At 39.0% G+C, this 18,156-nt stretch overlaps 1 protein-coding gene across 1 annotated transcript in view; it reads right to left on the bottom strand.

Moving 5' to 3' along the window:
• Positions 1-618: 618 nt before the first annotated feature.
• The window catches only part of DDX60 (DExD/H-box helicase 60), an 82,503-nt gene continuing 64,965 nt past the window's right edge, over positions 619-18,156 (bottom strand). Inside the window, exons 31-38 of the mRNA XM_032635905.1 lie at positions 16,279-16,383; positions 15,361-15,502; positions 13,597-13,718; positions 8,112-8,259; positions 6,666-6,808; positions 4,391-4,542; positions 3,174-3,236; positions 619-1,342 (exon numbers count right to left, since the gene is read on the bottom strand). Of these exons, the coding sequence (XP_032491796.1) occupies positions 1,243-1,342; positions 3,174-3,236; positions 4,391-4,542; positions 6,666-6,808; positions 8,112-8,259; positions 13,597-13,718; positions 15,361-15,502; positions 16,279-16,383 (975 nt within the window). The 3' untranslated portion in view covers positions 619-1,242. The remainder of the gene's footprint in view (positions 1,343-3,173; positions 3,237-4,390; positions 4,543-6,665; positions 6,809-8,111; positions 8,260-13,596; positions 13,719-15,360; positions 15,503-16,278; positions 16,384-18,156) is intronic.

Below are 18,156 nucleotides of genomic sequence, written 5' to 3'. Positions count from 1 at the left end.
GATCATATGGCTTTTATTCCTTCATTTGTTTATATGGTGTATCACACTGATTGATGTGCATATATTGAAGAACCCTTGTATTCCTGGGATAAATCCCACTCAATCATGGTGTGTGATCCTTTCACTGTGTTGTTGGATTCTGTTTGGTAGAGATTAAGGGGCAGTAAAAACACTGCTTTGGTTTCTAAATGTCTGGGTGTTCAGAAATTGTTGTATTGCACGTTTTAAAATAATGAAACTTGGTTTCACCAAAGAAAGGAGGGACCCTTAACACGGCACATGCAAGGATGGGTCCGTTCCAGGCAAAAGAGTATTCTTCTATCTCCAGACAAAATGAACCACAGGGGTTTTCTAAGCCGATGTAATCTGTGTATAAATAATGCCATACGATGGATCATCTTTCAGTAAGACATCTTGATAGTAGGAGACAGCAGACCTTGCGCTGAGGAAAAAATGCTCTGTTCACGTTTAGGGTCTAAAATAGGTCCTAGAATGATAATCTGAGGTTAGGCTGGGGCAGGAAAGTGACCATATATGAACTATGTTCTATAAAATGCAAATGTGTATGCCAGAGAATGGAAAGACGTGTGAATTTAACACAAAGAGACCAATGGCAAATAGATTAAACCCATTTTATTTGTTTGTGGTTTTTCAGTTACTTATGTAGAATTAAAATCAAGCCAAATCATCAGGTATGTTTTATTTAAAGCACCATGGAATTTATACCAAACTCCCATCATGTTTTATAAAAAGTAGTTTAAGTTCACTAAAAGGTACTCTTCCAACAGCCATATCTAAGTCATGGAATCACATTTAAATTAAATAGAATATATTTCAATGTCAGGATACTGTAATCATTTATTCTAGCCTTAATAGACTTTTTATAAATTATAACATTGAGGAGAAAATTGTTGAGAATGTAATATTTGTTTAGGCCTCACAGCAAACATTGTTCTTCAATCTCATATAAAATCCTTGCATTTCTCAATCAATGTACAAACTAGCTGAGACATAACCATTGTTACTAAACGATACAAAGAAGCCAAGGTTCAGAGATACTAAGTGATTCATCCAAGGATGCTCACAGGAGAGCAGGGCAAGTTTGATCAGAACCCTGACTCCAAACTGCTTCCCTTTCTACCTCATCATATATGTATTCCCAACAAAAAGCATGAGAATCATAAAATATGACTTTTAAAATGCCCAAGGCAATCTTTTAATTAGTTTGGATAGACTTCATTTTCAAATGTTCTCAAATTTTTCTTTAAAGGTTTCACTCAGTTGTTCAAATGCTAAGACCACGTTGTCCTCTTCATTTTCACATAGTTCACGCAAAGAAACACTGTAAATGCAAATATAGATACACGTAAAACTCACCCATTCTACTGAGAGTCGGTATCATAGGAAGGGCTTTCCCCAGGGAGGTAGAACTAAGTAAATCCCACTAGATGATGAAATGAGGAAAAGAATCATAAGGAACATATTTATCTTAAAAACATCTTGTCAACGAATCAATCAGTCAAGAAAATCACCATGCAGCTCCCCTCCCTGTATTTTACCAAGAGGATTTTTGTTGTTTTTTTTTTTTTGCAGTACGCGGGCCTCTCACCACTGTGGCCTCTCCCGTTGCGGAGCACAGGCTCCGGACGCGCAGGCTCAGCGGCCATGGCCCACGGGCCCAGCCGCTCCGCGGCATGTGGGATCTTCCCAGACCAGGGCACGAACCCGTGTCCCCTGCATCAGCAGGTGGACTCTCAACCACTGCGCCACCAGGGAAGCCCCCAAGAGGATTTTAATGGCCACCAAGTCCCATGTAACCAGATCCCTCCTCCCTTCAATAATAGCAACACAAATGCCCTTCTTTTTCCCCACATTTTTTTTTTTACGGAGTCATTTTGTGGGGTTTTTTTTTTTTTTTTTCAGTATATACTTAAACCCACAGGCAACTACCTCTACAAAAAGCAAAACAATCCTCCCTTTACCTAGATGTATGAGAAAATTAAGAAAACAGGGTGTGATAAACAAAACAATGGCCCACAAAGATATCCATGTCCTAATCCCTAGAAATTTATAAATCCTTAGGTTACATGGCAAAGGAGAATTAAGGCTGTAAATGGAATTGAAGTTGCTAATTGGCTGACCTTGAGGTGGGGAAATTAACCTGGATTATCTGGGCGGCCCACTGTTGTCACAAAGGTCATTCTAAGTGGAAGACAGGGGGCAGGAGAGAGTGAATGTCAGAGTGACCTGATATAAGAATCTGCCTCCCAATGCTGGCTTTGAAGACAGAAGGGGCCAAAATCAAAGCATCTAGAAGCTGGAAAGGACAATCAAATAGATTGTCCCAGAGGCTCCAGAAAGGAATGCAGCCGTGACAACACCTGGATTTCAGCCCAGTGAGACCCATTTTGGACCTCTGACCTCCAGAACTGTTAAGACACTAAAGATGTGTTGGTTTAAACACTATGTTTGTGGTCATTTGTTACAGCAGCAATAAGGAACTGATACACAGGTGACGAGAATGGAGAGAGGAAATCCAAGAATGGACAGTGCAGCTGGGCTCATCAAGGAATGGGAACAGTCAGGACCTGACCTTTCATCAGCCTTTTGTAATCTGTACCTGCCTTGATTCCACTAGAGGTCCAGTTTTCCCCTGGTGTTTTCATGGACCTACCGCAAAGGATGACCAGCTCTGTACCCACAATACTGAATTTCCTCCTAGTTACAGACTCACAATTGTGACTCCTGGACATTTCTCCTGAACAATATTCAAGAGATACAATGTGACGCGTACCATCTAACTCACTGGTTTTTGTTCTCAGTCCCCAGATCTCATCCTCCCGCCTATGTTTTTACGTATCATTAACTAAAATGGAAACCTTGGTTGTGGAAACTGAGAACATGAGGGTCTAGGGATTCTTGAAGCTTTGGGATACTGCTGCCTGCTGGTCTAAAGTGCCTGGGCTGAGGCTATGGTCTAGGTGGATTTTGGAACTAGTTCTATTATATAAACAATGCAACAGTTGAGGAGAAGGTCTGCAAAGTCTCTGGGGAGTTGAAATGCTTTGCACCTAAGAGGCTCAGGGGCACCTTTAAGTATGAGCTCAACATTTTTCAAATTACCATTAAATTATCAGAAAATCTGAAATCACTATGTAAAATGTATAACATACCTGATAGATTGAATGGTGAGGGAAAAATCTTTCAACAACTGATAAGCAGCTCCTTCATTTATCCTAAACAAAACAACGTTTTGAAAATTAATGGTATAAAAACATTAAAGAATTCATTTCATATTGAAATGTTGGATTGGTCATTAATGGATTACTTTTGTCTGTCAAGATGTATTTACTAAAATCATTTCTACCAAAGACTCCCAGATGATTTAATCTGTGAGAATGACAATTATGAACCCCAGTCACAAGTTCACAACCAGAGATAATCAATGAACACGGGCGGCTGACCTTCTAGGAGAAACCCAAGTCACAAAGTCAAGATCAGGAGCGTGGATGGGACCAGAGAGTCAAAGAGAAGAACCAAGTGAATTACTCACGGGTATCACAACTACCTTATTTACAATAATGAGTCCTACTGTCAAAAATGATCGGTGTTTCTCAAGAGGGTCAGAAGTTTTAAATACTTGAATTCACTAAAGATTGTTCAAAATGTATTTAAAATGCACACTGAATTCCCGATGGTGTGGCAGAATTCTCCTCCCCCAACACACCCACACACACATCCATGTGCTCAGTGACTGGGCCAATTTCTCCATTCCCAGTCAATCTCTGCACCCTGTTTTTGAAAATGGTTTCCCTGCCAAGGAGTTAAAACAACTGTCATAGTCTCAGTCCTCAGATGTGTGAATTATATTCTTTTCATATACTTCTGTCAGACGATGCAGAGCATGGCATTATTTGTTATTGTTATCCATTTTTAAATATATAATAATAAGTAGTACTAAATAAAAAACATCTGTGAACATGTGCAAATATTGGTAACTGTAGTGTAAATCTTTATGTCAAGTGAGTCAGCCTAAGTCTCAAGATTTTGCTGGTCAAACACAAACAACAATACCACCAAATGTATTTTCTCTTGCCCTTAGTCTGTAAGAAAAAATTTCAGTATGTTTCGCACGATTAACCTATACTTGAAATTATAAGAAGGTGTTTGCCTAATATTCATTACATTCATTTATTAGATGTAAAGATGCAGGTGAAGACGGATATAGAAATAGAACTAGAGGGAGAGGCAGAGGTGGAAATGACAGAGAGAGAGAGGTAGAGGTGAAAAGGATAGAGCGAGGTAGAGGTAGAGATGGGGATGCTGGGGATGACGGGGATGCTGGGGATGGCTGGGGAGGGAGATGGAGACGGAGACAGATAAAACACACCTGTTGTCCTGGACCAATCCTGTCAAGGAACCGTGTTTATAGAAATCGAGTGCGTAAGCATTGAGCTGCATTCTTCTTCCTTGGTGATCAAATTCCTGTTGCCACAGCACAGGAGCCCGAGTGCTATCAATGCCGATGGTGCGCAGAGTGACCTGAAGACATAGAGCTCTCCTTAATTTACTATTTATGTGTAAAGAAAGTTTATGATTTCTTACATTGTGTTTCATAGTTCCTTCCTAGAATCAACATGTTGAAAGCACACTCTTCACAGTGAAGGAAGAGGGTGTCTCTCATCCACACTGAGGTAGTGCTGTCCCAAGTAGGACAGTAGGATGGCCTGGCTCCACCGATGAACATCACTGCCTCACAACGTACAATAAAAATTTTAACTACCCGGCCACTAGAATCTAGCAAGGCTCACTAGGAAAGAAAAGCTAACTTGAAATTTTATCAGTATCTTAATTGGTGCAGGAAATACCTTTGTACACAGTGTCGGGGAGCTGGTGCCTTGCATGTCTGGAAAGAAGGCTTAAACTGAGTAACTCTGACAATCTTTGGATCCCAATTACTGGAACAAAAGGGAAAGGGAGGAAGATGGAGGGGAAAGAAAAAGGAAAATAAGAAAAGGAAGAACGCACATCAGTAGTCTTTCATGTCTGCTGATTTTCTGAAAACTCTATGGGGTCAACAGGAACTCTAGTGCAGGGCCAGTCAGAGCGCACACTGGTACAGCAACCTTCTAAAATGACTGGGGAGTAGCTCAGAAAGTTATTATTCAAAGTCCTTATAATATTCTTATTCCGTTATGATCCAGAAAATCGTTTTGACCCCGAAAATCTGGAAGATTTGCAATCAAGGGGAATTGGTGGATAAGTAAGGTAAAATGATGTGGGGGGATGCAGAATCTGAACACAAGAGGAAAAGAACTACATCAAAATTTAAATCATTAAAAATGTTATTCTTGACTGTTTTTAACTTGACAGTTATGGGTGTTAAAACACTTTAGTATTTATATTCCATTTTATACATTTAAAAGGATGATGCAATGGTTCTATTTTAACATATCAACATTTATCTGAAAATGCAATCTATATCATTAGAAACTATTTAAATATATGATAAAAATATATGCGTCCATTTAAAATGCACAAGGGTCTATACAGTTTTTCAAAATTCTTTGAAAACAGGGTGGAGGTTTCTCAAAAAACTAAAAATAGAGGTACCATATGATCCAGTGATCCCACTCCTGGGCATATATCCAGAAAAGACAAAAACCATGATTCGAAAAGATACATGCACCCCAGCGTTCACAGCAGCACTATTTACAATAGCGAAGGCATGGAAGCAACTTCAATGTCCATCAACAGATGACTGGATAAAGCAAATGTGGTACATATATACAATGGAATACTACTCAGCCATAAAAAAGAATAAAATAATGTAATTTGCAGCTACACAGACGGACCTAGAGATTATCATATTAAGCAAAGTCAGAAAGAGAAAGACAAATACCAGATGATATCACTTATATGTGGAATCTAAAATATGACACAAATGAACCTCTCTATGAAACAGAAACAGACACACAGTCATAGAGAGCAGACTTGTTGCCAAAGGGGAGGAGGGGGTAGAGGAGGGATGGTTTGGGAGTTTGGGATTAGCAGATGCAAACTATTATATAGAGAATGGATAAACAGCAAGGTCCTACTGTATGGCACCGGGAACTATATTCAGTATTCTGTGAGGAACCATAATAGAAAAGAATATGAAAAAGCATATGTGTGTGTGTGTGTGTGGTGTGTGTGTGTACTTGAATCACTTTGCTGTACACAAGAAATTAACACAACATTGTAAATCAACTACACTTAAATTTCCACAAGTTTATTCCAACATTCAAATGGGTTATCCAGCATATCTGAAATGTATCTAGTTCTCTATACTTCATTTTTGACATCACCGATCCAGAATATATGGGATTTACAGCGTCTACAGCAACACTGGGAAAGCCTGAAGATAGTTTTATGTGCTCTTTTCACAGCAAACCTCTGCGAATCTCCAGAAAAGTGGTGATCCTGGATTTCTGTGTAATGGAACAGGGTTCCTCAGGCCAGGGTGAAAAACTGGTCTCAAGAGCACCTTTTCCTGGATATTTCTGTTGATACACCTGAAATTCTTTTCAATTTGGGGAATCTGAAGTCCTTGCTAAGCTGCCCAGAAGTATAAATCCAATTCTTTCTTAATGACATTTTATTTATAAGCCTCGTTTTCCACTTACATGGTCTGAAGTTTCTAGATGAAGCAAACTGCCATCAGAGTTCCCAGAGAGACAGGCAAACGGAGAAATGGCTATTCTTCCTTCCTTGCAGCTCATCAAGTGAGACACAAGTTGTGAGTCTTCACACTCTTGACCTGAGAAATCTGGCCATAAGAGATTGACACAAATCAGCTTTGAAGATTAAGCCAGACGGCCAAGCCTTACACACCTGCTCTAGACCAGGAGGCAAAGGGGAGCCATTCAACTTTCAAGGACCAACACTGTAATGAAGACTGGATAAGACAGATCACATACAGTAAGCAGCACATCCTGGCATAGAATACCTTCAATAAATGTTAGTTATTAATACTATTATCCACGGTATAAAATTTTGTATTATATTTTAGTGGCTTTGATCAACAGGTCATAAAAGACTAAATTTAAATTGTATCCTCTTTTAGCCCAGAATTGTTGTTTTTACCTTGGTCCTTTTTCCCACCGAACTCAGACTTGGCTGCAGAATCCTTCTAGACAGGCTGATTCTAGCAGCCACCATCAGCAGGTTTGGAAATGGCGTATGAGAAGAAGTATGTTTTCCATTCCTCCCTTTGTAAAGCACCGGAGGGCACGTTCAGAGTCGGCTCTCGTTAGTGACTGAGGCCGAACCTTCCCGTTCCTTTTCTTCCTCCTCTGGATGCTCGCCACACCCTCTGCCACTGTCTACTTCCTGCTTTCACGCTGTCCAGGAAGCTACACGGTCCTCCTCCCTGACTTCTTCCAGCTGAGGATGTTACCAAACCAGGAAATGGCTACCCAGAGCTCACCCCTTTCCCTGTATCCCTGTCACCGTTTCCAGTTTAGTTTCTCCCGGAAGATTTCCATCCAATAGCTCATGAAAAGTAAGAGCAAAGATCAGGAGTGTTGACTACGTGCTACGTGCTGTTTGGAGATAAGTTACAGACATTGGCTTAACTATTTAAAGCTCACCCAAACTAGGCGGATAATGTTATCCTCCTTATTTATCTGTTGAGAAAAATCGAGGCAGGAATGTGGAGTCCCCTGCTCAGAGTCCCACTGCTAACAAGTAGCAGAGCCAGAGCTTGGACTCAGGTCACAAGGCAGAGAGTTTATGCTCATGACCACCATGCTCCTCTCAAGGAAAAAGTGACAGAATCGCTTCTTGTTTCTCCTCATCTCATAGGTGTCCTTACTCCATTTTCCAGGCTTGTCCCAAACCCAACCTTTAATCCAGATGGTTTATAAATGACTCTATTCAATGTCATTCTCCACTGTCCTTTACTTAATTCTAATAATCATACCATCTTCCTCGAGAGAGCAGAAAGGATCCCCTTATTCTAAGGCAGACTGATCTTTCCAGGGCTCTACTCTTCTTATGGGATAAAATATTCTTCTGGCAAGATTATTTATTTTTTAAACTGTCCCACAATGGAGCTAAGATACACTTACCTATTTTTGACAATGGGAGCTGATGTTCTTGTTTCATATCAGCCAGTTTGGAAACAATCAGTAGGAAAGAGGCAAAGTCCTTTGTCACGTTTGTGTTATACTCATCTAGAGCGGCCTTGAAGTCCTCAGGGAGATCCTCCAGAAACACCTAAATCATCAAAGAGGTCATCAAAAAACAAACAAAAACAAAAAACTGGAGGCCAGATATTTTTCAGAGAGATCTACGTACCATCCTTGAAAACTGAAAGTTTAGAAGAACTGCAAAGAACAATGTAATATAATTCTATAGTTATCTATCTATTCAGTAATGTAACTGTTCCATCCTTTCATCTATGAAATTCAGGTGAAATTCATTTTTTATTCCTATTTGTGTTATAAAAACCAATACCTTGCTCTTAAAAATTTGTTTTCATGCTATTTAATCAAAACTCTTTTAAATAGAAGTATGCCCTCAAATGACATTAGACTTGTGAATATTTCAAAGAGTCTAGTGACATGTTTGGAAAGCAAGCAACAATATAAAGTCCCCTTTGTGCCTGGAATAAACCTCACTCAATTGTGAGGGTCTTTAAAGCCCCACTGGATTCATTCTTCTAATATTTTGTTAATTATTCTTCTATCTATATTTTCATAAGAGATACATCTCTAATTTTTTATAATGTCCTTGTCAAGTTTTGATATTAAGTTTAAGTTTTGCTCCCTCTTTTTATATTCTCTAGAAGAGTTTGTGAAAATTTGCTGTTATTCTTTAAATGTTTAAAAAAGTTCACCACTGAAGCCATCTGAACCTGGGTTTTTTTAAATGGGAAATTAAAAAAAAATAATTGGTTACATTTCTTTAATGGCTATCAGATATGAAATTATTCATATAGTCCTTGGTTAGTTTTAGAAAGTTGCATTTCCTAGGAATTTGCCCATTTTGTCCAAATAGTCAAATGTTTTTTCCATTTGATGTACTACATAAGATCTGTAATAATGTCTCATTTTCTTTCCTGATAATTGTAATCTGTGCTTTCTCTCCCTTCTTTGTCAATGAGTCTTGCTGTGTATTCATCACCTTTATTATAAATCTTAACGAAGAAGCAACTTAGGCCTTGCTGATTTCCCTTTTTTTACAATTGTTCTCAATTTACTTTATTTCTGTTCTTATTTTATTATTCTTTTTCTTGTATTTCCCTTAGGTTAGATATTCTGTTCTATTTATTTTGCTTTGTTTTGTTTTCTCCTAACTCCTTAAGCTGAAAAGTCAAATCACTGATTTTTTTTCAGCCTGTTTTCTTTTCTAAGATGTGGTTATAAAGGCTATAAATGTCCCTCTAATCATTGCATAAATCACATCTTATATTTGTATGTATTCTTCATTATCATTTAACTAAAATATTTGATAATTTCCATTTTATTTATTTTTTGTCTTATGTGTATTTAGAAATGAAACGAGTTTGTTCAATTTTAAGGCAATTAAGGTGTTTCTGGTCCAGAAACAAATTTCACATATATATATTACCAGCATATGTTTGACAAAGGTACCAATAACACACAATAGAGAAAGGATAGTCTTTTCAAAAACGGTACTGGCAAAATGATATATACATGTAAAAGATTGAAATTGGACCCCTACCATATGCTGTACATAAAAATAAACTCAAAACGGATTAAAGACTTAAATGTAAGACCTAAAACTGTAAAATTAATAAAAGAAAATATAGCGACATTGGTTTGGGCCATGATTTTTTAATGTAACATCAAAAGTATAGGCAACACAAGTGAAAATAAACAAGTGGGACTACATCAAACTAAAAACCTTCTGCACAGCAAAAGAAATAATCAACAGAGTGAAAAGGCATTTCTGGAATGGGAGAAAATATTTCTGAACCAACCATCTGATAAGGGATAATATCCAAAATACCTAAGAATCTAGTACAACTCAATAGCAAAACAAACAAACAAAAACAAAAGGAAAACGGGCAAAGGACTTGAAAAGACATTTCTTCAAAGAAGGCATACAATCTGCCATCATGTACATTAAAAGTTGCTCAGCATCACTAATCAGGGAAATGCAGATCAAAACCACAATGAGATAGCACCTCATGCCTGTTAGAACAGCTATCATCAAAAAAACCAAGATTATAAGGGTTGAAGAAAAATTTTAAATGTAGAAAAATTCGAACCTTATACACTGTTGGTGGGAATGTAAACTGGTGCAGCCACTATGAAAAACATACAAAGTTTTCTTTAAAAACATTAAAAATGGAACTATCATATGATCCAGCAATTCCACATCTGGGTATATATCCAAAAGGGTTGCAATCAGGATGTTGAAGAGATACCTGTACATCCACGTTCACCGAAACATTATTCACAACAGGCAAGACATACAAACAACTCAAGTGTGTATCAGCAAGATGAATTGATAAGAAAGCGTGCTGGATACATACAGTGGGATATTATTCATTCTTAAAAAAGGAGATCAACATGGATGTACCTAGAGGACACTATGTTAAGTAAAATAAGCCTCACAGAAGGACAAATACTGCATGATTCCACTTACATGGGGGACCTAAAACAGTCATACTCATAGAAGCAGAGAATATTGTCAGGGGCTGGGTGGAGGTGGAAATGGGGAATTGTTTCTCGTTGAATATAAATTATTGTTATGCAGGCTAAATAATTTCTGTAGATCTTCTCTACAACATAGTACCTATGTTAACGATACAGTACTGTGTACTTTAAACTACATTAAGAGGATAAATCTCATGGTAAGTATTCCTAACTAAATAAAACCAGAAGAAAAATTTTGGACATGGTGGATATGTTTAGCGCCTTTGTTGAGGCAATGATATCACAGGTGTATGCATACGTCCAAACGCATTAACGTGTATATTAAACGTATGCAATTTTTATATATCACTTATACCTCAAAAAACTTTTAAAATAAGGTATGCATATCCTCTTGATATGTCATGAAACCAATCACAATATATTTACCCTGTTTTAACTTATGTTTAAAACATACGCTCAGTATCTGTACACATTCATGCATAAAAATAAACAAGAGTGGAGTGAAAATTATATTCCCATTTTCTTCTACCTTCCATTATTTTGGTCAGAAAGTCAGCTATCAATCTTATTATTGCTTTTTCCAAGGAAATGTCTATTTCGGCTCTCGCTGATTTGTGTTTTTCTCTTTGTTTCTGATTTTCAGTAGTTTTAGTTTCATGTTTCTTTATCCTTCTTGAAGTTCACTAATCTTTTGAAACTACAGAGTGCTGTCTTTCATCAGCTTGGGAAAATTCCCAGCTATTATTTTTGAATACCCTCCGGCCATTCTTCTCCCTCCTCTTCTTCTGGGATTGCCATTATATTACATTAACCCTTTTGAATGTGATCCACATTCTCATATGCTATTGTTTTTATTTTCATTTTTTTCTCCCTGTGCTACAATTCAGATACCTTTTATTGAGCTATCAGTCAACTCACTGATTTTGACTTCTGATATGTATATTCTGATCAGACAGTACATTTTTCAATTCTGGACGGTCCAATTAATTAGCTGGTGAAATTCTCTATTCTCTCATCAATTTTGTAATTATCTAGTGAAAGTCTCCATCCTTTCATCAGTTCTATCTCTTCCCCCATTTTCTTGAGCAGTCCTTATATTCTAACTTCAATATCTGAATCATCTTTGTGTTGATTATTATCGCCTGCTTTCATTCCTGCTAATTGGTCATATGTTCTCGCTTACTCACTTCTTTAGGTTTTTTTTTTTTCCTTTCACCAGAAGTGTTTGTAAAAGGACCTGACAGACTTCAAACAATGTTATCTTCCACTGGAGTGAGCTCCCCAATTTTGTGTTTGGCCAAGTGAGTGAAGATGTGATCACCTCGGTCTAAGTAGAGATTGAAGTGGATTGATACTGTTTTCCAGTTTTAATAAGTCTCAGTCTACATCTGGTGCATCTCTGCTCTTAAGCCCTCTTGGGTTTTGAGTATGAGGCTGGTGGGTCTCAGACTTCTCAGCCCTAAAAGATTCCCAAAGATCCACTTCGTTCCTGTAGAGCTTCATAACCTACATTTATATATTCCAGCCCTAGATGGCTTTAAAAATGCCTTGAGGGTAATATAAGCCTATGAATACATTCAAACTCTTCCCTCTAGTGGGTTTTTATTTAGTAAATGCTACAAGACTGCAAGAAATTTGGTGTAACACCCTGACATTTCATGCAGATATGACCCAGTGAATGTCCTGAGTTAACACTCTCTCAAGTGTCTAGTCTGTCACTCCAGCCCCATGGAATCACTAAAAGCTTTATTGTTGTGTTGTGTTTTTTATCTCACAGGAGAGGCTCTCTGGATATGCTAAGTACAACTTTCAACCTCGTCCAGAATCAACAAGTTCTTTGAGAGAAAAATCATGGTTGGAGAGTCCAATGACACCTTGGATAAGTTCTTGCCATTTTATCATTTTAGCCAATATAATCCTCATCCCTTCCACAGCTCTCTGTTGCAACAGGAGTGATGGCCACCTAGCATGTCCCACCTGGAACTGCTCAAATTTCTAATAATCTTTAAAGGAAAAAAGAGAGAGAAACAGGAGGCCTCCACTCAAAATCTTCTTTTATTGTACTTTTTTCTATCATAACCATCTGTGTAAGAACAGAGATACTGACTTGTCTTTTGTAAGAAAAATAAGTTTATTTAACCAAAACAAATAACAGTCCAAGAATGTACATGTGATGAAAAAGATATGAAGATGAAAAGTCAGTGACTAAAATTGTGTTCACTGGTCTAGAGAACACTCTGTGAGGGCTAAGAATGGTAACTTAACATTGTGATGTTAGACAATATAGATGAACTCTTCTCTTTTTGTTCCTCTTTGTCACCTTTTACCAAGGTTATCTGGTATAATAACCAGCCCTTCCCACTTTCTCAGATTCTAGTGAAATACATTAGTGATAATATTTGATGCTGATTTAATGACAGGAAATCATGATCAAAGAAGTCATTGCAAATAAAATCGGACAACAGTCTGTGTGTCAAGGGATGATTTCTTAGATGACTATTCTAATATTTTTTCAGTGAGAACGTTATAGTTCACAGCATACGCTTCCTGTCCATAGACCTACTGCAAGGTAAAAAGACGCTAAAAGAACTAGAGATTCAATGATGGGAACTATTAGTTCATTTAATGTATAATTACGTACATTTTTTTCTTTAGCCACTGATTGCTACACGTTTATAGAATCCAACAGAAAACATGAGCAGAACTTTTTATCCCATTTTTCCTCAAGGCATTTAATCTTCTGATAGATTTATAGAGGAGACATGTGAATTACAGATTAAATATAACACTGATTACAGAAGAAGAAATTATTTCTATAAAACAAATGAACTCTATATTAATAAAATTCTACTGCTGTGGAATCATTTACGGTAGGATCTGTTAAATTATCTTAATCATTTAGTGTTATCAGAATCATAAATTTTACCTTGGATTGATAAAACTTGAGCGTAGCATCTTGGAACTTTGCTGGAAGATATTTTCTGCCAAACAGATTTGCCAATACTAACACTAGCTTTTCCATAACATCTTGAGAAAAATGTTTCGAGCCTATACAAATAAAATATCTTGTCATAAACATAAAAAGTGCATTAATCCCATTTTTAATGTTTCAATTGAACGATACAAATTGAATGTTATATCGCATGTTATTTCACGGAGACTAGAAACTTGTAACAAGTGTAGCGACTAGGGAATGACTCTCTCTGCTGACAGTTTTACACCTGTGCCTCCTTTTTCCTTCTTGCCGCTCCCCCTCTACTTCAGACTCTTGTAACTCCAACCAAAGACCCTTGTCCCCTTACCTGGGACCTTCCTCTTTAGTCTATGATTGGTTTTCTTAAGCATTTAATGATCATGACCTCACCTCCTCAAAAGCCTCTGATTGCATCTCAGTGCCTCATAAACAAAATCCAATCTCCTCAGCCAAGCACGTAAGGGTTTCCAAAACTAACCCACAAATAACCCCTCAGGCCCCTCCCCTCCCCTCCCTGCCACTCATGTTAATATACTGTCAACCCCAACAAAACATGGTAAAGCAACTATACTCATATATATATATATATATATCCCATCAACCTAACTCACTCCCATCCTCCACAGCACTGGTACATGGTCGTGTTAAAAAGTGCCACCTTTAATAACTTGCTCATATTCGAATCTTGGCTCAAGACTTACAATATTTAGGTTTTGTGACCATGGCAATTTGTCTAACTTCTCTGTTTCCTCGTGTACAAAATAGCAACGTCCATATTATCTACCTCATAAAGCTTCTGTCTCCATGTTTATAACCGCACACACCTCCCTACACACACACACACAGAGCAATAAACACAACTGCACTTCTTGTTGCCTGAAATTATTTCTCCTCTTATAGAGCTCCTGGGAGACAGAACTTCCTGAGGATCCTTGTTTCACAGAACAATGCACATTCAGAGCCTAGCGACATTGTGTAAAACAGTGTGTCCCTGCCAGTTAACAATGGAAGATAAAGCAAAGTTATGCTGTGAAAGGCAAGAAAATCACCAGGCATCAGGAACTACAACGAACTTAAGCACAGAGACAGAAATACTTCTTTTAGGGACATAGTTTAAAGATCTATGGTTTAGTTATAAAAATCAAAGGCTTTTATAAAAACTGCATTAAATGAAACATTAGATGGGCTTTACAAATGGAATTCACAAAAAATGTACACAATTTGACAAAAGCAACTCTGGGGGAAAACAAGTTTCTAGATCATGCAACTAATATGATATCAGCTATTTAAATACACTATAGGATTATATTCAAAGAAAATATGATTGGAGGAAAATATTCACAAATATCAACAGTGAATATTTTTTTAACATGATGGTTTCCTATACCCTTTTTCTACGATGAGCATATATTACATTTAATTAGAAAAATATTTACCAAAAAATCATATATTAATATTTCTGAATCCTGGAATCAAGGCATCTCTCAAGTTAATAAGAAGTTGTTATTTTTAAATAGTTGCCACCAAATATGGCTTTCTCCTATGTAATCTATATTAGTAGGTATATAAAACTTTATTTTATCTAATTTGGTATCTCCAAATTATCTAAATATTAACTTGCATTCCCTTTGTAGAAAAAAAAAATTTCCTGAAGTGTTAGCTTCACTATAGCATCTGTGCTGTTTTTAGACCATACGTATGAAACGTCAAGCTTACCTTTCCTGGTTGGCTGACAGAGATTATGGAAAAGGCCTCTTACAAGAAAACTGACGAAAACAAAATTGGAAGGCTCGTGATAATGCAGATGTGACACAAGTCCAGCAAAGCCTGTAGGATTACCTTCTTGATCTAAATAGCCCTTAAAGAACAGACATGATGTATTAGTTTGACTCAACTCAACCACGTACCTTAATGAACAGACAGCTTATTAAATGCCAGTTTAAAACAGTACTTAATACTGAGAACTAAAACATGGCTGCCATAACAGTAACCAAAAGATGTTGCAGCCATCAAGCCGTCACATTCCAGCAGCCTGGATGGTGAGCCCTGAGGGAACTCAGGATGGAGACAAGCTGCTCCACCATCAAGCCCTCAGCCACTGCAGCCCCCGCAACGGTGCACCTGAGGACACTCAGGACGCTGGCCCCAGAGAGCTGAGGTGCAGATCAAAGCAATGATTGCAGTGAGCCCAGACTCTTGCGTCTTCCCATACACAGAAAAGCGCTAAACTCCTTAACTTGAGATGTCTGGCTTTCTTTAATGAACAGTCATCTTCTGAAGTTCTGACTACCTGGTCTTTACTGCAAAATCCCCTATATATCCTAGCTCCTCCCTTGCCTCTTGGGAGCAGTCCCTCAAGTGTTATTTGAGATGCTATGTCCTGGGCTTGAAGTCCTAAGAATGTCCACCGAATAAAACAGAATTCTCAACTTTCAGGTTGTGCTTTTTTTTTCAGTCCACAATACCAACATAAGAGAGATGAGTACTCATTACCTGGCCCACTTTGACAATTAAATCAACTGTAAGTAGCAGGAATCCTTGGCTATAACCTTGGAGAGACTGGAATTAGTTCAAGATGATGAGAAACAGAGATGGCACCGATCCCATCTCACAAAAAGGCAAACACGGTCCTACCTCCTTGACCAGGAATTGCAGGGAGAACAGAAAGTACAGTTGCAGCATCTCCAGTGCCCGGGGCTGCTTGAAGGAGATCAGTGAGTGCTTGAGCACCGACAGAACCTGAGGAGAGGAGGATGTTAATTCACACCGTGCTCCTGCTAAGAAACACACTCCTGGATGACAAGAGAGGTGCATTGGAATTTAACATGTTTTCCTGCACATCACGATGCTTTGACATCTTAAAAACCTTGCTGGCTGGGGAGAGACTGATCCTCCCAGGGCTACTTCCTAAAGGTAACAACAACTTGACAAAGCCTGCTTTTCCTCTACAAACCAACCAATGCCGACTTTACGCCCCACCTGCTGCCTTACCTGAAGCTCACACACCAAGCCAATATTCCCCTGTCCTAAAGCACCCCAGGTGCTAGGCAAATAGAGACCACCACAGCTCCTAAAGCCCACCCGAATGATTCCAACTACCCAGTCCCAAACTATTTACTCTGAGATGCCTTGCCCTTCCCATGGACCCTCTCCCTCCACTCGTGTCTCTTGCCTCCCGACCATCCTGGGGTCTCATGAAGCCCTGCATGGTGCACCCTGCCTGCATTTCTAGGACCTCTTGAGTTTCTACTTTGTTTCCCTGAGCCTCTCGTCTGTCTCCTCCTGTGGCCACATCCGACTGACCAGCTCATAAAAGAATATAAAACAATCAAATATATATTACTAATATCCATTTTACCCCACAGATACCAGACCCACCTAAGATTCAGTGGGATTTCACATTTTACCATATTCTTACATGGCACACCCTTCCCCTAACAAAACGGAACATATAAAACAGAATCACTGGAAATGAAACATGTTGCCAAATAATCTGGTAATATATGTGGATCCAGTTTAAGAGCTTACAATCTTGGGTTGTTCTGGAAGAAAATACGATATTATTGATACATTATCCCATGTCCTGCAGTATCGTTGTAAAAACGATGGAATTACGTTGATTAAGGTCAAAGTAATAAAAATATTGAGATAGTAAGACAGCATCGAGGTTAACAGTTCAGATATCTTCCAACTGCCCACTACAACGTTTATGAGGTTCAAGTAAAAGGAGAATTTCCCAACATCACCGAAATTAAACGTGGCTGCCTTTAGGCCTGAGAGTTCATAGTACCTGGGAAGAATCTCTAGTCAATGTAAGGCCAGGGGACTAGGAGGGAGAAGGAAGGAAGGGCGAGGGGCAGGGGGGGAAGGTGGGAGAAGGAAGGAAGGGAGAGGGGCAGGGAGGGAAAGGAGGGAGAAGGAAGGAAGGGAGAGGGGCAGTGGGGGAAGGAGGGAGAAGGAAGGAAGGGCGAGGGGCAGTGGGGGAAGGAGGGAGAAGGAAGGAAGGGAGAGGGGCAGGGAGGGAGGGAGGGGGCGGGGGGGGAAGGAAGGGAGAGGGGCAGGGAGGGAAGGAGAGAGAAGGAAGGAAGGGCGAGGGGCAGGGAGGGAAGGAGGGAGAAGGAAGGAAGGGAGAGGGGCAGGGAGGGAGGGGGGAGAAAGAAGGAGGGGATGGGGTATACCATCCATCACCTCTACTTTGGGGTGATAAGTTTTCAGGGAGCCAAAAATGCCCTTTCCTACAACTTCTCCTCTCTCTGGCTCTACATGTAGAGCAACAGGCAGGAAACAGCAGAGTACTAGAGGGTGAGCGACCTCTGGTGGTTCACTGTAACTCCGGAGATGCAGACCACGTCACTGAAGTCTTATCACGACAGGAAGAGCTCTGACTGCAGTGCCTGCTGCAGTTCCTGGTGACGAATGGCCTCCACAGGACCAGCCTGCGGACCAGTCTGTCAGTGACACTGGCAGAAGATGAACTTTCAGTCCAGAAAGCTACATAATTTGAAAATATGC

This window comes from Phocoena sinus, chromosome 6 (assembly GCF_008692025.1).
Source record: "Phocoena sinus isolate mPhoSin1 chromosome 6, mPhoSin1.pri, whole genome shotgun sequence".
NCBI classification, from domain to species: Eukaryota; Metazoa; Chordata; class Mammalia; order Artiodactyla; family Phocoenidae; genus Phocoena; species Phocoena sinus.
This window is presented reverse-complemented; position numbering and strand designations above follow the sequence as displayed.